Source organism: Saimiri boliviensis, chromosome 1, assembly GCF_048565385.1.
Source record: "Saimiri boliviensis isolate mSaiBol1 chromosome 1, mSaiBol1.pri, whole genome shotgun sequence".
Lineage (NCBI taxonomy): Eukaryota > Metazoa > Chordata > Mammalia > Primates > Cebidae > Saimiri > Saimiri boliviensis.
The window spans coordinates 145,697,695-145,722,468 of NC_133449.1; the positions used below are offsets into that span (position 1 = coordinate 145,697,695).

General features: G+C 46.7%; 1 protein-coding gene across 4 annotated transcripts in view; it reads left to right on the forward strand.

The window, feature by feature from the left end:
• The window catches only part of HYDIN (HYDIN axonemal central pair apparatus protein), a 444,836-nt gene that overhangs the window by 312,427 nt on the left and 107,635 nt on the right, over positions 1 to 24,774 (forward strand). For all 4 annotated transcript variants that reach the window (XM_074406071.1, XM_074406078.1, XM_074406090.1 and 1 more), the window contains 6 exons: positions 3,334 to 3,507; positions 6,362 to 6,576; positions 12,600 to 12,734; positions 14,726 to 14,909; positions 16,922 to 17,063; positions 18,950 to 19,112. In XM_074406071.1, the coding sequence (XP_074262172.1) occupies positions 3,334 to 3,507; positions 6,362 to 6,576; positions 12,600 to 12,734; positions 14,726 to 14,909; positions 16,922 to 17,063; positions 18,950 to 19,112 (1,013 nt within the window). The remainder of the gene's footprint in view (positions 1 to 3,333; positions 3,508 to 6,361; positions 6,577 to 12,599; positions 12,735 to 14,725; positions 14,910 to 16,921; positions 17,064 to 18,949; positions 19,113 to 24,774) is intronic.

Sequence of the window (24,774 nt, forward strand, 5' to 3'; positions counted from 1 at the left end):
TCACTCATGCAGACAACATTTATGGAGCATTTTTGATGTTCTAATCACCAAGAGGCCTAGGAATCTAAAAATGTCACCATTCATTACCCCTCCCTTTGAAGAACCTTTCCTTGAGAAATTATAAACCTGGGCCTAAAAAGTAGAAGTCTAGATCAGGTGGAAATCAAGGCAAGTAAGAACGTAATTGGAAATGTTTTCAAGACACCGCCCCACACACACCACTTGCGGGCTCATGCCATTTTTGTGTTGCTCTAAAAGGAATGTGAGAAAGATGGTTGATGGACCTGTAGAAACCGCAGACAGCTGGAGAATTAACACCAAAAATGCACTGACCTAGAAAGAGCCACAGCCCTGTTTTAGCGGAGGGCTCACTTTCCATCTGCAGGTGAAAAGCCTATTAGAGTGTGAACTACAGTAATAACAAGGTTGGCATTTTTATGGAGCTTTACAGCTTTCAAAGAATCTTCATGAACCGCTTAATAGTCTATGTCAAAGTCAGGCTGATCAGTGTAAGTTATTTTTGCCCCTTTTGTTTATGGTGAAGTTAGCACATACAACTTTTGAAGGCAGTAAGAGGCTCATTTGTTTATAATCCATATGCTTAAAGATTACTCCCAAACTGTTAAATTGTTGACCTCAGAGAGGGTGTTAAAAAGGAGACAGAAGACACCTCATTTGGAATGTACACATCTCTGAATTCTTTGAACTTGTATTCTTTCCGTAATTTTTTTAAAACATTATATATTACAGAAAAAAATGCAAGACATTAAATTATTTAAAAAGAGAGAGAAATATATGTGCAGACTCTGACCTGGAAGGGCTACTTCTAAAACTTTCTTAGGAAAAATAATGATGTGGGCAAGATGAACTGCTTGAATGTTCACTGCAGCACTATATGCTGTCATAGAAACTTGAAAGCAATTGCAATATTCAATATGGGGGACTGGTTAATGAGGCACAGTAATTTATATGGTGAATTTTATTCCCATTAAAAATAGCATCTTGTATACCTATATTCACAGCAGCATTAGTCACAGTAGCCAAAAGGTAGAAACAACCCAAACGGCCATCAGTGGATGAATGGAAAAACAAAATATTGGTATGATGTGATGCTATTCAGCCTTAAAAAGGAAGGCGGTTTTGACACATGCTACAACATGGATGAAGCTTGAGGACCTTAGGCAAGGTGAAATAGGACAGTCCCAAAAGGACAAATACTGTATGATTCCACTTAGATGAGGTATCCAGACTGGCCAAATTCACAGAGATAGAAAGAGAAACAGAATGATGGTTTCCAAGGGGCTGGAAGGGCGGTGAGTATTGGAGAGTTATGTTTTAATGGGTACAGAGTTTCAGTTCGGGAAGATGGCAGAGTTCTTTAGCCGGATGGTGGTGATGGGGGCACAGCAGTGTGAACGCACTTAGTACCACTAAGCCATACACGTACAAATTATGTCAGTGATAACTGTTATGTATACTTTACCACAACAAAAACTGTCATAAAAGTGTACTGAATGAGTACAAAGTTGTTCATGAGATATCATTTCACATGAAAAAGAATACCATACTCATGATGTGTAGTTTGTATTAGTGTCCCGTTGCTACTGTAACAAGTGACCACAAACTTCATGGCTTCACAAATGCAAATTTACACTCTCATAGGTCCAGAGGGCAGAAGTCTAAAATGGGTCAGCATGACTGTGTTCCCTCTTGGAGGATCTGGGGGACTATCTGTTTCCTTGTCTTTTCTAGCTTCTAGAAATGTCGCCGGCATCCCTTGGTTCCTGGCTCCTTCCTCCTCCTTCCCAGCCATTAGCATAGCATCTGCCAGTCTCTTCCTGCTGCTTCCATGGTCAATCACCTGCTCTGACTCCAACCCTCCTATTCTCCTCTCATGGGGACCCATGTGATTAGATTGCGCCCAGTAGGATGATCCAGGCTAACCCCCCATATCAAGATCTATAAATTAATCACATCTGCAAAGTCTCTTTTACCCTAGAAGGTAACATTTGCAGGTTCCAGGAATTCGCATGTAGAAATCTTTAGGGGAGCCGTTTTTCAGCCTGCCAAGTAACCTGTTTCTTTTTTTATAAGAAATACAAATAACATAGTTGCCTGTGTACTTAGCAACCATAGGCTAACTGTACTATCCCCAAATGAGTGGATGGATTTTTTTTCTTTTCTCTTGTCTGTTATTTCTGACTTTTCTGCTTTTTTTTTATGAAAGTAATTTGAAATGACAAAAGAAATCAACACAAGTTATTCTTTAAAACAAAAAAAAAAAGTCTTCCTATTAGAATCAGAGACAGGAAGAACTACAAAGTATTTTAAAGATCGTCTGATAGAATCTGTTTCTTAAACAGGCTGGGTACAGTGGCTCACACCTGTAATCACAGCACTTTGGGAGGCCAAGATAGGTGGATCACTTGAGGTTAGGAGTTTGAGACCAGCCTGGCCAAAGTGGTGAAACCCCATCTCTACTAAGAATACAAAATTAGCTGGGCGTGGGGGTGTGTGCCTGTAATCCCAGCTACTTGGGAGGCTGAGGCAGGAGAATCACTTGAACTAGGAAGGTGAAGGTTGCAGTGAGCCAAGATTGCACCATGGCAGTCTAGCCTGGGTGACAGAGCAAGACTCCATCTCACAAAAAAAAAAAAAAAAAAAAAAAAAAAAAGAACCTTTTTTTTTAAAAAATTGTACTTGAAGCTTTGGGGTATATGTGCTCATCATGCAGGATTGTTGCTTAGGTACACATATGCCATGGTGGTTTGCTGTTTCCATCCCCCGTCACCTACATCAGGCATTTCTCCCCGTGTTATCCATCCCCAACACTCCACCCTCCGCTGTCCCTGCCCTCCCCTGGCCCCCCACCTCCTAATCTACCCCAGTGTGAGATGTTCCCTTCCCTGTGTCCCTGTGTTCTCATTGTTCATCACCCACCTGTGAGTGAGAACATGTGGTGGTTGGTTTTCTGTTCTTGTGTCAGTTTGCTGAGAATGATGGTTTCCAGATTCATCCATGTCCCTACAAAGGACATGAACTTGTCTTTTTTTATGGCTGCATAATATTCCATGGTAACTGAGGGAAAACTCAGCGAGGATGCAGATTGCCACAGCACGTGTGAATTAGTGGCAAGGTTAGGATCAGACCCACGGCCCTGACTCCAGGTGGGGGTCTTCCTTCTCTTTGCTGCTGCTACCTCCAGCCACGTGAGAAGGAGCCAGAGCACTCAGAGAGATCACTTTGCAGGGACCTCTGCTCTAGAGACCTCTTCTGTCTGGGACACTGAGCATAAAAGCACCATGAAATTCAACCCCCTCGTCTTTTTGATAGGAAAGTCATCCAGCGCTGTCAGCATAGCCAAGTACTACAACGCAGCCTGCCTGAGCATCGACTCCATTGTGCTGGAAGCCGTGTCTGACAGCAACAACATCCCAGGGATCCGGGCCCGTGAACTCTGCATCAGGGCTGCCATAGAGCAGTCAATGAAGGAAGGAGAGGAGGCTGGTAAGAGCCCATTCTCCCCAGCTTTTTGTGGTCAAGTCACCAGCACCCCCACTGGCAACACCCATCTTCTCTGTGCCCCACTGAGCTCTCCTCCCACAGCCTGGCTGAAGGCTGTAGCATGCTACCGACTTCATAGCCCAGAGGAGAATTCTCCTCATGAAGCACCCGGGTGTCCTGCCCTGCCCAATGCCGGTGTGCTCTTGCCACTGTAGGGACCAAGACAATGAATCAGACACAGCCCACACCTTTGGAAGTCTGACAACTGGTGGGGAAGCAGGGATGGGGTCATTCAGAGCAGAGGAAAATGTTGCAACAGAAATACAAGCTTCTGTGAAAGAGCAAGTTTGGGATGAATGGGTTCCAACAAGGGTGATTTGGGAAGTTTTCAAGAAAAGGGGTTTGAAGAAGCAAGAGAATGTTAGTAGGCAAAGATGGGGACAAGGACATTCCAGACCAAGAAAGCAGGGAAGCTGATCCTAAATTGGGGATGGGAAGGCAGGTCGAGGCCAATCATTGTTGACCTCGAATGTCAAGATTAGGAATTTGAGTTTTATGTTAACAGAAAAGAGCCATTGGGACAGTTTTTACTCTCTGGAGAAATGGTCGGAAAATCACAATAGAAAGGTGGCTCTTGGGTTTCACCATGTTGGTCAGGCTGGTCTTGAACTCCTGACCTCAGGTGATCCGCTAAAAAAAAAAAGAAAAAAGAAAAAAAAAAGGTGGCTCTTGAATATCATGTGAAGGAAGCGATAGTGAAGCTGTAGACAAATGGCCTGCGCCAGCCAACCCTGCATGGTGGAAAATTGAAGGAGTGACAGCCGTTCAAGATAACCATGCCCAGATTCCCAGAAACCAGGAGAGAAACCAGGAGAGAGTGATGTCATTTACCTAGATGGGGAACACAGAAGAAAGAGAAAGTTTGCTGCAGAGGAAAATGAATTGGTTTGGGTTTGAGGGAGAGGGGGCGTTGGGGTTGTTTTGTTTCTTTCTTTTTATTTCTTTCTTTCCTTCGTTCCTTCCTTCTTTTTTTATTTTTTGAGACAGGGTCTCTCTCTGTCACCCAAACTGGTATACAGTGATGCTATCATAGCTCATTGCAGTCCCCTGGGCTCAGGTGGTCCTCCCACATCAGCCTCCTGAGTAGAGGGGATTACAGGCATGCACAACCATGCCCAGCTAATTTTTGTATTTTTAGGGTCTCACTATGTTGCGCAAGCTGGTCTCAAACTCCTGGCCTCAAGCAATCCTCCCAAAGTTCTGGGATTACAGGATTGAGCCACCATGCCTAGCCCGAATTGAGTTTTAGAATCCCATAGTGGGGAGACCTGGTGTGGCCTTCCTACAAAAAGTTGAGGACTCTGGCTCCATCAGGCTATCTGAGGACCTTCAGGGCAGGCAAGCAGCTGCTCGATGGGAAAATAACTGAACACCAAGCAGAGCGCCTGCTCAGAGCGGAAGCCTGCCTGTGTCAGTACCCATGGCATGAGGTAACCCCAAGAGTGCTTCCAGCCTGCTAACTGATAAAACTGGCTGGGGCTTTCAGGGCTGTCCCCTCCCCTCAGTATCTCTGTGTGGGATACTTAAGGAAGTGGAAAATTCTTTGCTGGGGAGGTAAGACAAATAGCTCTTTAGTGAGAACCTCTGGCTATGCCCTAATGCTGGTTCTCTTAAATTTTTTATTTCCTTTTCTGTGAAATAATCTACATTTCATAGTGATCTGTGGAGCCATGTTTATATACCATGCCTAAGGGTGAATTTGAGCTCCTGGTCTGAGAAAGTAACATCAAGTTAGAGACAGAGCGGGGGAGTCTCTCCGTGAAGCCACTAGGGTAAATGAAGCAGCCCAGAAAAGCTCAGAATGAGCCAGGAGGAATGGACAAGGTGAGTTAGGACCACTTGGAACACGTACATTTCAGGAGGGGTCATGGGGAAGCCGGGAGGCGGAGACAGCAGAGCCAGGGTCACAGGGACCATCAGGGATGTCGAGGAAAGGGCCCTGAAGCCTTAGGAAAGGGAGAAGCGAGGAGGAGTTTCAGGTCTCTCAGAGCCCTGCTGAAGGGCGAGCCTTCCTGCTAGCCTGTTCTCACAGCTCACCTAACACTGACTTCCTTCGTTGTCCACCCCCACCCCATGTAAGCTCCGGAGGCAGAGGCTTGTGTTAGTTTTCTCCAGTGTTGTCCCAGCACCTGGAAGAATCCCTGGCATGGTTGACCCACAGTAAAGATTCATGAAGGATTCGTTGAATCAATAAATGAAGAGAATTAGAGACTGCTGGAGGCCCAAATAGAATGAGCCCTGAGTAGAGACCAGCTGAATTTCTCAGTCGGGAGATCCCTGGGGTCTTTGGAGAGAGCCCTTGCAGTGGTGGGGGAGGAGGGGTTAGGCCCTAACATCTCCCCTGCATCTGCTGCACGGTGGAGTCGGTAGGCTGGAATGAAGGGGCAGCCATGAACCGAACCTGCCTGTGCCATACAGTAGCCACTGGCCCTGGGGGCTGCTGAACAGGTGACCAGGCTGGTCCAAACCAAGGTGTGTGGTGAGTGTACAGCACCCATGGGAACCCTGAAGATGTGATATGAAGAAAAGACTTGGAAATAACACAGTAGCAATTTTTACAAATTATATGTTAAAATGATCACATTTTGCATATATTGGGTTAAATAAAATATGTCCCTAAAAGTAATTTTTACCTTTTTAATGTGGCTACTAGAAATGTTTAAATTACATACATATATGGCTCATATTATATGTCTGTTGGACAGAGCAGACTTCAGGGTGCCATCCCCACTGTCATTTGTGTGTGTGTATGATTCTAAAGTGACTTAATAAAAATCTCACCCTTTCCTTACTGTAGCCCAGGAGGCTGCTGTGGGTCAAAATGCTGTGGGGCAAGGACGACTGAGCAGTGAGATCTTGGGCAAGATGACCTCAGAGTTGACTCTGGTGGCCCCAGAAATTAAACCTGGAAAGAGTGTTCGTGGGAGCGTGGTGATCTCCAAAAGCAAGGCGGATAGCCATGGCTCCGGGTCGCAGAAGCAGCATCACCTGCACCAGTCCGAAACATCACAGGTACCAATCAGGGCTCTCCAGCAGGAGGGCTAGCATCTTCCTCCTCCCCAGCATCCTGCAGCCAAGTCGGTGCTCTTCATCCCTCTACTGGTCTCACCAGACTGGCCTGAGTGCCATCCCTCCACCCTTCATTCTGAAAGGGGTGTTCACCCAGCTGATGCTCAGCTAGCATCTTTTATGCTGTAGCCACTGGTGAAGGGCAAATAAACAAAGCAGAATCCCTGCACTAAGAATCTGATGAAGTAGATAACCACATTTGCAATAAAGTGAAATTAGTGACAAAAGAAGCATGAAAAAGGAATGAGGCTGAGCCACAGAAAATTGCCAAAATTCGATCCTTTTAGAACTCCATAATAGCAATTTCCTATGGCTCAACCTGATTCTAAAAGAGTGTTAAGGATAAAACCATTAATCTAAGTTTCAGGAGGGCTGCAGGGGGAGTCTTGGAAAGTCAGAAAGAAGTCGCAGCATTTGAGCAATGTGCCAAGGAACTTAGCAATCTCAGCCTACTGGAAGATGCTGCTGAAGCCAGAGACTGTGGGTGCAGTGAGTAATGAGTTGTAGGTGGAGAGATGAAATCAGGTGAATGCAGGCTTTTATGATGTTTGAAAGTGAAGGGGAAAAAATGAGAGAGTAGTAGAGGGGCAAAGCCAGGGTCAGGAGAGTCCATTCTCAAAAAGGAAGTAGAAGCAGAAGCAGGTCTATAAAGAATGGAGCCCCTGGAGAAGTGCCATGTGGCAATCCATTCAAGAGGGAATGAGATCCTGGAAGGCAGCAGGAAGGGCAGAATTCAGCACAATTAAAGGAGAAGAGAGCTGGCTTACTTTGGGGTCAGTAAAGGTGAAAAACAGACACAGCTAAGGGTGGAAGAAGCCAAGTGGAGAATGGATATTGGAGAAGATCTTCCTGAATGGTGCTGTCATGCATGCAGGGGGCATGGTCTTTTGAGGGAAGCAACAAGGAGGCTGGGGCTGCAAAGCATGCTTAATGGGAGTGGTAGGGTACTGGTGTTCCCACTATGGTGAATAAAAGCAGAAATTGGTGATGGACAAGGAATAATTAGTTGAGAAAGATCATGGCCCAACAAGACTGGAAACTATAACTTCATAGTTGTTCTCTCTCTCTCTCTCTCTCTCTCTTTTTCCTTAGAGTCAGGATCTCACTCTGTCACTCAGGCTGGAGTTCAATGGCATGAACTTTGTTCACTGCAGCCTTGAAATCCTGGGCTCAAGCAATCTTCCCACCTCAGCCTCCCAAATAGCTGGGACTACAGGCATGTCCTACCACGCCTGGCTAATTTCTTAAATTTTTGTAAGGATGGGATCTCACTATGTTGCCCAGGCTGGTCTTGAACACCTGGCCTCAAGAAATCCTTCTGGCTCTGCCTCCCAAAGCACTAGGATTACAGTCATGAACCACCACGCCTAGCAAGATTTCTCTAAGTGGACCTGGCAGCTCCCATTTAGGAGTAGAGAGAGAAGAATGTCATCATTGAGGAGAGGGTGTGTGCTCAGAACTAGCGGCAAGAGTGTTGAGAGTAGCATCAGTATGGGAGGCTCAGCCTCAGTACAGAAGGAATTAAGAAGAGAATATAGAACAGGAGAAGCAGAAAGGGTTAAGGGTGGATCTCATTACAGCCTGAGAGTGCTATAGGGACAGTGGGGGAGGTGGATGGAGCAGAAGTGAAAGTCCTGGTAGGAGAGGAGGCCCATGCACTGGGAAGAGCTGATGGATGGAGAAGAATTATAGGTCCTCATGAGAAATGAGACCTGTGAATTGGATAGAGCAGGTGGGTGGAATAAAGATGTAGGTCCTTAGGTGGGGTGCAGTGGCTCACATCTGTACTCCCAGCACTTTGGGAGGCTGAGACAGACAGAGCGGTTGAGACTAGGAGTTCAAGACCAGCCTAGCCAACGTGATGAAACCACATCTCTACTAAAAATACAGAAAAAAAAAAAAAAATATATATATATATATATATATATATATATATATATATATATATATATATATAGCTGGGCGTGGTGGTGCATGCCCATAATCCTTAGCTACTCAAGAGGTTGAAGCATGAGAGTCGCTTGAACCCAGAAGGCAAAGGTTGCAGTGAGCCAAGATGGCACCATTGCACTGCAGCTTAGGCAACAGAGTAAGACTCCATCTGTAAATGAATGAATGAATGAATGATGTAGGTCCTTGTAGGAGAGGAGGCCCTTATGTTACATCAGGCAAGGGGATGGAGCAGAGGCAAAGGTCTTTAAGAGAGAGGAGACCTGCAGGTTGGATGGAGCAGCCCACAGGCTGAACTTGAGCCAGGTGAAATCTGATTGTCACTCCATTTTATGGTCTTCTGACACCATGAAAACGGAAACCATTGATTCATTTTCTTTTAGAGCACTACCCTTTTCATCCTTTTTTCCAGGATCCAATGTAGTGTTCTTTACCCAGATGTTTTTGGACGAACTGAAACTCATTTCTCTGTTACCATATAGGGTATTAACCGAGAGTCATTTCCTTTGGTTTTGTTCTGTCCATCTGGACAGAGAAGTAAAGCTTTTTAGAATTCTTCAAAGGCAAACTTCCCGATTCTGACTCCAAACTCCTTTCATTAAGGAAATGTAAAGATCACAGTAGAAATCAGAGCTGGCAGACCCCCACCTGCGGCTACCCGCACTGACCTGTGTGTGACAGGACTCAAATGATCTAGACCACAGAGTCCCCCTGTCAGAGCACCTACCCCGGGAGATGGCAATAAAGCATGAATTCTCCAGTGGCTGATATTTCAGTCATGTTGCAAATGGAAAGAAATGTGTAAATATATCACATAATGAAGATGTGGCCCATAAGGTCATTTATTTATAAATCTCCTTTATCCAGGAAAGCACCAGTTAGAAATCCTGATCTTTTGAATATTTAATCCAACACTCTTGCTTCTCAATTTCATGGCCTCCTCGGCTACTCACATCCATGGCCACACCCTAGATAGTGTTCATCACTACCCATAAACTCCAAGGTCTCTCTGTCACAGTCCTGCTTTCCAGCAGCCATCTTCTTACTTTCCAGATGACTAACTCTGGTAAGCAACTGGCCCCATCAAAACCTCCAGTCCTTATCCTCACTACCTGCCACCCACCTCATGCCCTCCTTACCCAGTCTGGGTGCCATGGTCCGCCACCGTAGCACCCCCTTGCAACTTCCCCTTCACCACGCTCGCAAACAGAGCTTCAGCCCTGGCAAACCTAATCCTCCACCTACTCCATGCAGAGCAGCTGAGCATAGCTGGAGAAGATTCTCCTCTCTCCTGAAGGATCTTAATTTAAATTTAGGACCACAGGTCTCCAGTGGACGCTTTGGTCTGGCCCAGCCCTCCGTCTATTTAAGATGACTGCTTTATTGCTCTCATCACTCCTACAAAATACTTTCCTCTTCCTCGTTGTCAGCTGATGATCTCTCTTCTGACTTCATGGAGAAAGCTGCAGCAATCAGAAGACAACGACCTCATCCTCTGGCCACCAAATCTCCCAGCAGCCTCCATCCACACATGGGGCTGTGTCTTCCCGACAACTGAATGTCTGCCCTGCCCTCCCCAAGGGCTGATCCCTGCACGTGGGCACCCAGCCCCACCCCTTCTCTTACCCAAGGGCTAAATTCCTGCAATTGTCCCCTGTCTCCCATTATCCCCCTATTCTGCTGCCATCGGCATCTATGCATGCTCTATTATTATTCCCATCACTAAATGCTTTCCCATGACCCCACATCCCCGTCCACCTATTACCTCCTCTCTCAGCTCCTCTCCTCTGCTATTCCTCCAAACAGCTGCTGTGTTACCTGCCTCCTTGTCCTCATGCCCACCCCTATCCTCTCTTTCACTACTTCCAGTGGGGCCTTTGTCCCCACCATTCCGCAGATGCTCTTCTCAAGATCATTGACAGTCTTCACCTGGCCACATCCAGCGGTCAGTTTTGTCTTCATCTCACAGCTGATCACCCTCCTCTTGGAAACACTTTGTTCCTGTGGCTTTCAGACACCACACTCTTCCACCTTTCCTTCTACCTCATTAGCAGCTCCTTCCTCTACTTCCCCAGCTTCTCGATCTCCAAATTTCTGGTTGTTGGAATAGCCCAGGACAAAGTCTTCTACTACTCTCCTTTTTGTTACCTACCTTGTCTTTGCAGGAGAGCTCACTCAGTTGCATTGCTGAAATATTTAAGTACCTTTGACATGCTTATGACTCTCAAAATTCTATCACCAGCCCTTCCCAAAAGTTCTGTCACTAAACCTTCTATCACTAAAAATTCTATCACAAAAACTTCCCAAGTGCAAGTTTGTATATCCACATTCATTTGCAATCTCTCTCGAAGGGCTTAGAGGCATCTCAGAATTTTTATGTCCAAAAAGTGATTCTTGCTTCCACTGCTCCCCCAAAACTGTTCTTCTCCCAGTCTTTCCTTTTCACCATTTTCCAGGTTGCTAAGGTCAAAACTTAAGGAATCATTTTTGAATCCTCTCTTTTTTATTATTACACTTTAAGTTCTGGGGTACATGTGCAGAACGTGCAGGTTTGTTACAAAGGTATACGCCTGCCATAGTGGTTTGCTGCACCCCTCACCCCGCCATCTACGTTAGGTATTTCTCCTAATGCTCTCCCTCCCATAGCTCCCCAGCCCCCGACAGGCCCCAGGGTGATGTTCTCCTCCCTGTGTCCATGTGTTCTCATTGTTCAACACCCACTTTTATGATCCATCCACAGTCCTACTGGCCCTACTTCCAAAACGTATCCTGTAGGAGCCACTTCTCGCCACCACCGTCCTCATGTCACTCCCCACCGCCATCCTTATCCCTGTTGCCATCATCTTCTGCCTTGACCACAGTGACATCTTCCTGTTTCCACTCATGTCACCTCATGTGACAAGTAGAGTGGTCTTTTAAAATTAAAAATCAGGCCAGGCACAGTGGCTCATGCCTGTAATTCCAGCACTTTGGGAGACCAAAGCAGGCAGATCACCTGAGGCCAGGAGTTCGAGACCAGCCTGGTCAACATGGCAAAACCCCATCTCTACTAAAAACATACAAAAATTAGCTAGGCGTGGTGGCACACACCTACAATTCCAGCTATTTGGGAGGCTAAGACAAGAGACTCACTCAAACCCGGGAGGCAGAGGATATGGTGAGCTGAGATAGCACAGTTGCACTCCAGCCTGAGCAACAGAGTGAGACTCCATGTCAAAAAATATATATATAAATAAAAATCAGATTATTTGTCTGTTGAAACACTCCAACTTCCCACAATACTTGGAGTAATATACAAATAGCTTACCATGGCCTACAAGGCCCTTCATATTCTGTGGTGTCTTTGACCTTAACCCTGACCATCTTCCCCATTGCTCACTCAGTTCCGTCCACACTGGGCTCCGTGTGCCCCCCAAATTCCTCAAGTACCCTTTCGTTGAAGGAGCTTGCTGTCTCCTCCCAGAAAGGCTCTGCTCCCAAGATCTTGTCTCATTCTTTCACATAACCAGGTAATGTGAGTATCCTCTCTACATAGCCCAGCCTGTCATTCCCCAACCCTGTCATGTTCCTTATTCCCTCACCTAGTTATTTCCTTCCTAGCACTCAGCACTCTCTGAAATTGTCTTGATTTGTGGAGGAAAGTGGCGGTTTCTGTCTCCTCCATTGGAATGCAAGGGCCCCGAGGGTAGCACCATTGACAACCTTGTTTGTTGTTGTATCCCCAGTACCTCAGCGTGCCTGGAGTGTGACAGGTGCTCAGCGAATAATTGTCATATGAATGAAAACTGCATGCAATTCAGCACGCACACAGTGTACCTTCCACAGTATTCCCACTTGAAACCTACAGCCATTCTTTAAGGAAGACAGGATCCTTTCATTTTCTAATGCGGTTCCCCTTGTACAGATGAGGAAATGAGAGATTCTATGATCTTCCCGAGGTCCTGTGGCTGTTAAGTGTAAGAGTTGTTGAGATACAAAGCCAGATTCTGACTTCTGATCTTTCTCCCACTCAACAGATTTCCTCCAGCCCTCTTCCGGGGCCCCCCCAGCGCCGGCTCAGTGTCAGACCCAGTGTTGGAGGCGAGACGGGGCTGATGAGCTGTGCGCTCCCGGATGAACTTCTCACGCAGATCCTGGCAGAGCGGATACAGGTGGGTCCATGCTGCCTGCACAGGGCTGCAGGGCTCAGCACTCAAACACCATCCCCACGCCCTGGGCAGAGATTCTGGGCCATCGGCCACCCACGGCGGTTCAGAAGGCAGTCATTTGCTTGTCTTTTTGACAGCTCTTGTCACTCGCTGACCCTGGCCCAGTCTATAGCCTGAAGCCACTCACCTTCTTAAAGGACCAGAGAGCAGAAGACTACGCACACATTTTTTTAATTACCAGAAACAGAGTGGTGTGTTAAAAATTCCAATGTGGAGCCATTCTCAAAGTTAGAATTTGGAGCTATGTTAATTGCTTCAGAAACATATTTTCAATGTTATTAAGTTCAAAAGAAGTAACTAGGAAATAGTGGCTAAAACATAACAACATCCTACATAAATATTTCTAAATAAATGTATATTACACACATAGTAAAAACTCTGAAAATACATGTTAACTGAGATTATCTTTGGGTAGCAGGATTATAGAATTTTAGTCTTCTTTATACATTTCTCAATTATTTTAAAATGACATACTGCTTTTAAAGTCGGAAAAACAGTAACACTGTTTCCAATTTTTAGGGTTTTTTTCCACTGTTCTACAGTTAACAACAAGAAAATAAGGTCAGCAGGATTGAGGAGGGTATCACGTAAGCCGGTTTCTGCTCATGGTTTGCAGACACAGCTACATTGCTAACCAGGTGCCGGAGCTGGGTGTTTGCTTTGGTTTTTCAAGTAGGGCCACAGTATTAATTGCACATTTAAATACAACAAAATTAGACTTGAGGCTCCCGGGGGAGGAGGAATATCAACCCAGAAAGTTTTTTATGTTGAGATTTGCACTGCTACTTCATTAAAGGCACTGTCACTCTCAACTGATTTGAACGATATGTTTCCGTAAGTGTGCCAGTGTTTTAGACACCCAGAGTAAAGGCTGAGAAACACGGGTAAGGCCCCAAAGTAAGCCAGTGAGGCTGTGCTACTCCAAGTGCCGGTCTCTGATGACACATGGAGCTTACACAGCTTCTTCCATCACGAAGTCTTGCTACCAAGTTCAGCAGCAGAAAAAGAATGATGTGGCTGTGGTACCCGTTCAGTTGCCAGCCAAACCAAATAGTGTGTTTAGTGGCCCAGGTCATTTACAATATGACACAAGCTTCTTGTCTCATCAGAAACCTGATGCTCATTCATTGGTGGCTGGACTGTGGGCTACACTCTGAGTAACACTGAGTAAGGCAGAGGTTGTTCTTCAATGGTGACTGTCACCAAAATCATTATCCTCCAAAGCAGTACGACCACTAAGAAAAGTGCAGAAGGCCCATCACTGGTGCCCCTGCTGCCGGTGACTATGCTGGAACATCTTTCCCTTTTCATCTCGTTTCTGCTTACGTCATGGATCTTCCCAGACTGGCCCTTTGATATTTTTGTATGTTCATTTATTTCTACAGACAGAATAAATCCTTTACTCTACAGATATATACAATAAAGACCATCTCCCTGGGTGTGGTGGCTCACGCCTGTAATCCCTGCACTTTGGGAGACCAAGACAAGTGGATCGTCTGAGATTAGGAATTCGAGACCAGCCTGGCCAACACGGTGAAACCTCATCTCTACTAAAAAGGGAAAAAATTAGCTGGGCATGGTGGCAGGTGCCTGTAATCTCAGCTACTTGGGAGGCCGAGGCAGGAGAATCACCTGAACCCAGGAGGCAGAGGTTGCAGTGAGCTGAGATTGCATCATTGCATGACAGCCTCAGCACTGGAGTGACAGAGCGAGACTCCATTTAAAAAAAAAAAAAAAAAAGACCATGGCTGATTAAACACTTTTATTCTTCTCTTATATTTTTTAACAGCACCTGGGATTTAGCAAGCAGAAAGGCATGATGTTTGCATCAGGGCCCAGTAGGTCTGCAGAACCTTTTGCAGTCCCAGTCAAAGCACAAACAGAACAAATGAGGTTGTGGCCATGGTAACTGTCTTTGCTCTCTCTGGTTTCAGCTGAGTGACTGCTACCGAGGGGTGGTGTTTGACGGCCTCGACACACTCTTTGCTCGGAATGCCGCGGCCGCCCTCCTCTGCCTGCTGAAGGCCATTGGCAGCCGGGAGCATATATACGTTCTCAACATGGCCCAGGATTACGCAGCCATGAAGGCCCAGGAGAAAGCCAAAAAGGAGCAAGAAGGCAAGGCCTCCTTCCTTCCCACTGGGCTCAAATGAAACTTTGACATTTGCTATTCCATTGGCGCCTCACCTCTGCCCTGTAACGTGGCCAGGAGTTTGTATTTCTACTTTGCTGGAAGGGAACTGGGACGCAAGTGGCCCGTTGGGAGGTTCTGTGGTGAAGGCTCTGCTGACAGCAGGTGCGTTCCTGCTTCCCTCCCATCACACTGTACGCCCTCCGTCCTTTCTGCAGTTAACAGCCATTGCAGGTCACATCCTGACTCAGGCAACTGATTTGCTTGTTGGTTTTGTTTAAGCCCAACTATGCATTTCTAATAAAACTCAAGGTGCCGATAAATTTTCCAAAACATCCACACCTTCGCCTGCTGCACACCAGGCACCATAGCAGACATTTTGTATACTTTGGGGCATTTAATTCTCATAACCTGTGAATCTTGCCCCCATTTTACAGAAAAGGAAAATAGAGCTCAGGGATAGCAAAAGTCTTGTGCCAAATCACATAGCCAATTAGTAGGAGAACTGGATCCATGTAATTCTAAAACCTTTGCTTTTCCCCTCATTATACCAGTGGCCTGGGAAAAAATTTTAATAATTGAAAAATAGGTACACACACACACACACACACACACACACACAATGTTAGCTTAAGTTCCCAATGTAGTCAGAAGCAGCCCCAGCAAATCCTGGCCACCCAGGGCAGGGTTGAAGGACAGAGGATGGTGACACTGTCCATGGAAATCAGAGCCCCACCTCCCAGAAGCCTCGGCTCCAGCCACACAACGGCCCTTCCTCACTCTGGCTTACCTCTCCCTTTTAGCACAATCTATTCAAATCATAAGACTTTTCCAATTAAGGAAATACTTATGAACACTAGGCTGTCTCAGTCTTTGAACAGAACTCAAAGTCAGCTTCCTTATAGTCTCATCCCGGGAAAAATCTGGAACAGTGACCAGGAAGCCCTCAGCAGTCATCCAGCCTCCGGCTGCCTAGGTTTCCAGAAAGCCATTTCTCCGTAATGATCCACTTGAAAATAATTACCACTTTTCCTTTTCCGGCTTATCTTCAGAATGATATTTCTCCCAGTTAAATTGTGGGCTCCTCTCCCCTAAATCATCTGCATTTCAAATGTCCTGCAATGGCATGCAGTCATGCGTTATTACGTTAAAATCTCATGTTTATTGAACACCTATGAACATGCCAGGCAGTGGGGAAGCACTTTACGTGATCACATCTTTAATTTCCACAACGGCCCTATGTTGTTATTCTTATCTGTGATTATCCCTTGATAAACGGCAGGGAAAGAACTCAAATGCAGGTGTCTGAGTCCGCAGCTCAAATTTGCAAGGATGACGGTGTTGTGAGGAAGGGAGGTGTGAGGAAGAAGCTGATGCCTTTGTCCTAAGTGTGAACCACCAGGCAGGGAAAGGGATTCCCTTTGGTTTACAGATCGCCCTGTCACCATGATCCTGTTAGTGGCATATGCTCATAATGAGTCAAGTCAGTGGGTGATATATGTGTCTTCTATCATTGCTGTGACAAATTACCCCTGTCTTAGTCTGTTCAGACTGCCATAACAAAGTTCCATAGATTGGGTGGCATGTCAACAACAGACATTTATTCCTCACAGTTCTGGAGGCTGCTCCCACTGTCACATCATCACCTTCTCTGCTTCTCCCGCCTCCCTCGCGAGGACCTTTATAATTAGATTGGGCCCCCAAGATAATCCAATAAATCTACCCACCTCCAGATCCTTAATGTAATCACATTTGCAGAATCCCTCTGCTGTGGAAGACAACACAGTCACAGGTTCTGAGGATTAGGATATGACCATCTTTGGGGGCCACTGTTCAGCCACCTGCAGACAGAGCCCAAATATGGAAGTGTGTGGATGAAGGGGTAAGGCAGACCAGGCACTGCAGCAGCTGGCCCACACTGAGACCCTCCTCCACCTGGTTAGGCTGCCAGCGAGTCTGGGAAGGACTTTTCACCTTCCCATCTGTGCTCCCCTCACAGAACGCAAGCACAAGGAAGCTCTTCAGAAAGAGAAGGAGCGTCTCCAAAACATGGATGAGGACGAATATGATTCCCTGACCGAGGAGGAGAAAATGGCATTTGATCGGGGGATTCAGCAGGCGCTCCGGGAGCGGAAGAAGAGGTCAGGGCCAAGGGCTGGCCACAGCAGAAGCCGTTCCCCGGGACCGTCCCCACAGAGTGACCAGGACTGGGGTGTGAGCCTGGGCTGTCTTCCAGGAGGGCAGCAGCAGCTGCAAAAGGCCCTGGAAGATGACCTGCAAGGAGCAGGAAGACTCCAGGGTGCTGGCAGCTGTACCATTCAGGGTTTCTCCCACTCCCCTTCCTTCTCACTGAAGGGCATTTGGGACCAGGCTGTAATGTCATGGGTCCTGGAGGAGAGGCCACTGGCCCCTGTGCTGCCCTGGGGCCCCTGCTGGCCCCCCTGACCAGCGCCCACAGGTGTGGCCTATCAGTCTCTGTGCTCACTGCCTCTGTGCTTCAGTAGCCACAGCTGATGATCCAGGGTCCGCTCTCTTGACCTGGGCATAGTGACTGCTCTCCAGATCTCAGCCCTTCCTCCTCCTGCCTGGGTCCCCTTCTTGGCGTTGGGTGGTGCCTCCCATCCCCTGAGGTCTAGCAGTCATAGAATCCTCAGCCTGAGCAGTCCCCTGGGCGTGCTCATCCTCAGCCACTTTCTGTGCCCCTCACTGGGAACCACACAGAAACGACTCGATCCCCCATGCCTCCTAGTGCCCGGGATACTTAGGACTGCCATCTCGGGCAATCTCAGAGGTTTGGGGGGCAGTGGGACATGTGTCCTTTCTGCCCTCGATCTTCAAAGATTGCAGGGATGGGGTGGGGGGCAGTGGTTCTATTGCCCACCTCCTCCCTGGGATTTCAGGCGCTGCAGGGGGAGAGCCTAGATACTCACCTGCAATTTACCCCTTCTCTCCTCTGCTGCTGCTCCACACTTCTCCCACTGACCTGAAAGAGCGTGTGCCCTCCAGGCCCCTACAGTATGCCCTAATCTTTTTTTATTTTTGAGACGTAGTTTCGCTCTGTCACCCAGGCTGGAGTGCCTCCACCATGCCTTGAGTGTCGTGATCTCAGCTTACTGCAACCTCCACCTCCCGGGTTCAAGCAATTCCTCACCCAAGTAGCTAGGATCACAGGAATGTACCACCGTGCCCAGCTAATTCTTTTTTGTATTTTTAGTAGAGACCAGTTTCTGCCATGTTGGCCAGGGTGGTCTTGAACTCCTAGGCTAAAATGATCCATCTGCCTCAACCTCCCAGTGTGCTGAGATTACAGGCGTGAGCCACCGTGCCCAGCTGGGTGTGCCCTAATCTTTCTGCAGCATGGTCCACTGTAGAAATGCCCAGTCCTCCAGAGTTACCAAAAGCCCTGCTTTGAGATTTTAGAGGGAACTCTATTTCACCAGGGCTGTTACTTTCAGGCATTCATCTCATGGGGGACCTGTCATCTCAGGAGGCCTAGCTAGGCAGGTGAATCACTTGAACCCGGGAGGCAGAGGTTGCAGTGAGCTAATTGCACCACTGCATTCAAGCCTGGGTGACAGAGCAAGACTCTATCAAAAAAAAAAAAAAAAAAAAAAAATCTACCATTTCTTACACCATTTGTTACGGTCTGAATAGCAAACATGTTCATCTGTGAGAGGCTGGGCCTCATCTGCACTAATACCAGAACAGTCTTTGAAAGTTGCTTTTTTTAAGTGCTAATATCATGCAGATTTTCAGACTTGAAATATATATCAATGGAGAATTCCTCCTAGTTGAGTTTCAGTGAATCAGAATCTTGCTGAATGACCATTCAAACGTAGATAGGAGTCATTCTTTTTCTTTCCTTCTCTTCCTTTCTCCTTTCCTTCTATTTATCCAGCTTACTTTGTTCTTTCTTTTTATGCCCAAAAAGTTCTGCCCAACATCCCTCCACCCAGAAATCCCAGGCAGTGGAGGGGTGGGTCATGGGGGCCCCTGAACTCTTTTTTCTCTGCCTTGTTTGATGAAGGGAGCAGGAGAGGCTGGCAAAGGAGATGCAAGAAAAGAAGCTACAGCAGGAGCTGGAGCGACAAAAGGAAGAGGATGAGCTGAAACGGAGGGTCAAAAAAGGAAAGCAGGGAGCCGCGAAGGAGGAGCCATCCCTGAAGAAATCTCAAGCCGCAAACAAGCAGGTAACACCCCTCACTCGCTCCCCGCCAGAAGGCAGAAGTGGAGGGCAGCCTGGTGCATTCGCCTTCCAGAAAATTAGCCTGATCATGTTGGGGTTTTGTGGTGGGGCAGAAGGCAGGAGGAAAGGGACCAATATTTGCTGAACGCTCACGGTATGTGAAGTGCTGTGCCATTGAGGGCTGATTGTATGTGAAGTGCTGTGCCTGTGCCAAACATAACCCTGTCACCCTGTGAGTTCAGAGAAATGAAGACAGTTCCAGGACCTCACCCACTTGGGTCTGGCCACAGCTCTTGCTGCTTCCACCAACCCCTGCAGGGCCCAGGATGGGCTAATATTAAAGATGTGTTCCCGGGAAGCCACAAAGCCAAGGAGCCTGTGTGTCCAATCAGGAGCATACCCTTGGCAACCGTCAAGTAAGATGCTTCGGCATGAGCGTATCCTCGCAGGCAAGGGCCAGCGGTTTATCAGGCGTAGCAGTCACCTCCCTGCCCCTGTGGCACTAAAAGGGCAGAGTAGCTAAAGAAGCCGCCACAGTGGTGATCCTAAATGAGGGTCATGACCAGCTGGTGTGGGCAGCCACGAGTCCTGAGGGTGAAACTATAACCAGCCTCCAGACAGGGTGCAGACTGGTCTAAGTAGCTGAGTGAAAGACAGTGACAGTGGCTGGGCGGACATGAGGGCAGAGAAATTGGTGTGCAGGGTTCTCGAGCAGGGAGTGCTGAGGAAGGAGCAGGATCTAAGCAAACAGACCTAGGCACAGATTTGGGATGCCTGATACTGACCTGAAGGAAATCTATGACATCTCAGGCTGAGAAAAAAAGGGGGTCCCTAAGAGAGAACTACCAGGACCAATCCCTACTTCTCCTAGGTGATTTTGTACATGAAGCCAGAAGGGAGAATTTGAGTACCTGTGTGTTTCAGCCATTCTTTTTGCCATTAAACAACGTCAATTTCTTATGTGACATAAGTTCAGGATAATCTCTGCAAAAGTCACCTTCCCAAGCTCGCTTTTGAAAGATAACATTTCATTCATCATTGAAAGAGAGACTATTTACAGACTATTTACCACACAGTTAACCTCACGTTATACCCACTGACTCCATCGTTGGTGTCTCCATCTGGAATCTGTTGGAAGTTTTAAGTAGGAGTGTGTGGATTTTCCTATTTTACTCTCAGCTCAAGTTGCTACCACCTGAGCACCCACCCCATCCCCTGACCCCAGACCCACTACCGGATTCAGGCCAGGTCCTTTTGCAGGTGCTTTGTTGACCTTGGATGGAGGTGATAAGGACTTTATCACAGTCGTCCATTTGGAGACAGGCTTGTGTATCATTTGAGCTTAGCACAAAACACAATCAATCACGTTCCCTGGGGGGACTTCTTGAGACTCTTGAACTAATGCAGTTGCCTGGTCTGAAAACACTCAAGTTCAAGAAAAACTGCTGAGACTAGATGTGCTCCCAGGAAGTGAAAGAAAATTCCAGGGGGAGTGCCAAGGTGAAAGGGAAGGACTAAAGACTTTCCTGCTTCCTCATCAAAAGGATTGCTCTGTGTCTTGGACAATCAGCACACCTGTTTTCCTCTCTGCTCTGGCTTCAGTCTCTCTTCTCACAGGCTTTTAAGATGTGCTCAAGAATTGCCCACTTTCAAAATGAAAAAAAAAAAAAAAATCTTCTTCAACCCTGGTGCCCTCCAGCAACCCCATTCCTCTCCTTTCTTTTGTGCTTGTCCCTACTTGCCGGCTTTGCCTCATCACCCCTCCTTCCTGTCTCCCCCTTTCCTATCCTGACTCCTGTCTCTACCACTACCTTGAATCCAAGGCTCTAGCCTGTCCATTTCCAGATGTAATGGGCATGGATCAGGCCTTGACTTGATTGACATCCTCCTCCATGAGCTTCACACTGTTGACTGTACCCTCCTTGGATCTCTCTTCTTTCTTCCTTTTTCTTAATTATACTTAAATTCTGGGGTACATGTGCAGAATGTGCAGGTTTGTTACACAGGTATACACGTACCAGGGTGGTTTGCTACACCCATCACACCGTCATCTACATTAGGTATTTCTCCTGATGCTATCCCTCCCCTATCCCCCCACCTGCTGTTATCCCTCCCTTAGCCCCCCATCCCCTGACAGGCCCTAGTGTGTGATGGTCCCCTCCCTGTGTTCATGTGTTCTCATTGTTCAATTCCCACTTATGAGTGAGAACATGTGGTGTTTGGTTTTCTATTCTTGTGTGAGTTTGCTGAGAATGATGGTTTCCAGCTTTATCCATGTCCCTACAAAGGACATGAACTCATCCTTTTTTATGGCTGCATGGTATTCCATGGTGTATATCTTTATCTCTCTTCTTTCTTAGCATCCTGGCCCAACCTTTCTGGCTTTCCTCCTTCTCTCTGGCTTCTTTCTGGACCTGCCTCCATCCATTCTTAGTTACTCTGCAGATTTCCAGCCTCAGCCTTCGTCTCTTTCTACTTAGTCTAAGGCTGACCCCCATCCCATCCGTGACGTCATTGCTCCCTAGACATTAGTAATAGGTCAGAGGAAGAAGAAGGGAGTTAGGAAAAGCTTGCAAATTCCACTGCAAAGTGAAGGGCATTCCAGCCAGAGGGACGGCCCCGAAGAGGGTACATGGAAAGGCAGGTGCCACATGAAAAAGAGCTAAACCAGTGTTTTAACAACTAACAGCTACTGTGTATCGAATTCCTGCCTGTGACACTCCCTGCTGGGAACTATGAATAGATCCCGTCTACCTGCAATCTCCGCAACACCCGCAGAGGGAGACATGGTCATCACCATCATTTTAGAGATGAGGAAGCTGAAATGCAGCACAGTTAAGGTATACACCCAAGGTCCCACGGCCAGAAGGCGATGGAGGCAGGCCCAATTTGTCCAATTCCAAAGCAGGCCCTCCTTTCCCTGGGCCTTGCACCGCCTCCCAAGCCCTTAGTCCATCTAAGGCTCCTGACACTAATTCAGGTTGTCCCTCAGACACTGGTAACTCAACACGGCCCACACCAAGCTCATCATCTATGCTGCCTTTTTCCCAGACCTCTTCCTGGTCATATATTCCCCCCAACCCTTCTTTCAGCTCCCAGGCCCAAATCCCAGAGTGGCCCCGACTGCCGCTTCTTCACCTTCACCTGTGACCAAGCAGAAGCCCTGGTGAGGGAGTCCCCCTCCTAAATCCTTCTCAAGCCTGTCCCAGACTAGGGCTCTCCTTTCTTCCCCTGTCCCCAGCTGTCTCGCCCGTCTTTGCTATGGTACTGTGTAGATAGGAGGTAATTCTATCATCACACCCCTTGGTCTTCTAGTTCTGGAAACAGGATGGGAACAAGGGCACAGTTTGCAGAAACATAAAGTGTATTTTTCTGCTTTTCTCGCTTATTGACAAATTAGTTTAATATCCATGGAAAGAAATCATAGTGGAGACACGAAAACTGTCTCACTTAGAGCTGAATCTTTGCACACATCTATGCTTGTTTCATTAGGATATATTTCTAAACATGTCATTCCTGGGTGGAAAAGTGTGTATTTTACCCCTGACCTCACAGGCTATGGGCGTTAGCATTCCTTTTAATCCTTGCTGATTAGATTAGATGGGTAAACAATTGAATATTTTTATTGTTTGAACTTGCGTTTCCACTGCCTCATCTCTAAAATGATGGTTTCTTTGTTTTGATCACTCATGAATTTCCCACCTGGCAGAAAGTTGCTCAAAAATATTTGTTTTGTTTGTGGATACGTTTTTATTTATTTTTTTATTTCTTTATTTTTCGAGGCAGAGTCTTGCTCTGTCTCCCAGGCTGGAGTGCAGTGGCTTGATCTTGGCTTACTGCAACCTCTGCTTCCTGGGTTTGAGTGATTCTCCTGCCTCAGCCTCCCAAATACCTGGGATTACAGGTGCCCGCCACCATGCTCCAGCTAATTTTTGTATTTTTTGTAGAGACAGGGTTTCACCATGTTGACCAGGCTGGTCTTGAACTCCTGGCCTCAAGTGATCTGCCCACCTCAGCCTCCCAAAGTGCTGGGATTACAGGTGTGAGCCACTGCGCCTGGCCAATCATTTTTATTTCTTTTGTGGGTTGTTTTTGCCTTTCTTTTTTTTTTAAACAAGTCTCACTCTGCTGCTGAGGCTAGAGTAAAGTGGCACGAACTCTGCTCACTGCAACCTCCGCCTCCCGGGTTGAAGCGATTCTCCTGTCTCAGCCTCCCAAGTAGGTGGGATTATAGGCATCCGCCACCACACCTGGCTAATTTTTGTATTTTTAGTAGAGATGGGATTTCACCATGTTGGCCAGGCTGGTCTTGAACTCCTGACCTCAAGTGATCCACCCATCTCAGCCTCCCAAAGTGCTGGGATTATAGGCGTGAGCCACCGCACCCAGCCTCTTTTTACCTTTCTAATCAGAAGATTTCCTTCCATCTAGTAGCCTGCTGTTCTTTAACTGTTTATCCTATAAAATGAAACCTACTGGTGATTCTGATTTTCTCTATATCAGTTTTTCAAATCTTAATACATACACAAATCACCCAGGGATCCTGTTAATACACAGAGAGGTTCCAATTCAGTAGGTCTGGGCTGGGGCTTGAGACTCTATTTATAACAAGCTCCCAGGTCACATTCATGCTGCTGGCTCTTCTACTCTGAGTAGAAAGGCCCTAAGCAGTTGCCTAGCAGCCAACATTAATGTTAGCAAAAGCACAGTCTCCAGTGGATATATCATCAGGAATCTTTAAACTGCAAGCAACAGAAGACTCAGTTCAGGCTATCTGAGATGGTATGCACCTGTAGTCCCAGCTACTCAGGAGGCTGAGGCAGGAGAATTGCATCAGCTCAGGAGTTTGAATCCAGCCTGGAAAACAACACAGCAAGGCGCTATCTGAAAAAAAAAAAAAAGGCAGCAGCAGAAGAAGAAAGAGACACAGAAAAACCCTATTCAAAAAACTTTTAAAATATAACATTTATTTGCTCACATATATGAAAATTCATGGCTTGTTCCATCCTGAATTCTTTTTTTTTTTTTTTTTTGAGACAGAGTTTCGCTCTTGTTACCCAGGCTGGAGTGCAATGGCGCGATCTCGGCTCACCGCAACCTCCGCCTCCTGGGTTCAGGCAATTCTCCTGCCTCAGCCTCCTGAGTAGCTCGGATTACAGGCATGTGCCACCATGCCCAGCTACTTTTTTTTTTTTGTATTTTTAGTAGAGACAGGGTTTCACCATATTGACCAGGATGGTCTCAATCTCTTGACCTCGTGATCCACCCGCCTCGGCCTCCCAAAGTGCTGGGATTACAGGCTTGAGCCACCGCTCCCGGCCCATCCTGAATTCTTATTGCAGATACTGTATTCTTTAGTTCTAAAATTTCCACTTGGTTCTTTTTAAATTTTTCAATTTATCTGCTTAGAATTCCTTCTGCCTTACTGATCATAGTTAGAATAACTGCTTATAGTTCCTGTATAACAATTCCTCCAGTTGAGTCATTTCAGGGTTGGCATAGGTTGACTGAAACTTTGAGAATTTGTCACAATTTCCTGACTCTTCATATGTCAAGTAATTTTGTATCAAATCCTGGAATTTTTAAATGTTATGTTGTAGACTCGGTATTGTATTACCGTTCTCCAAAGAATGTTGATATTTTAGGTTTAACAGACAGTTAAGCTT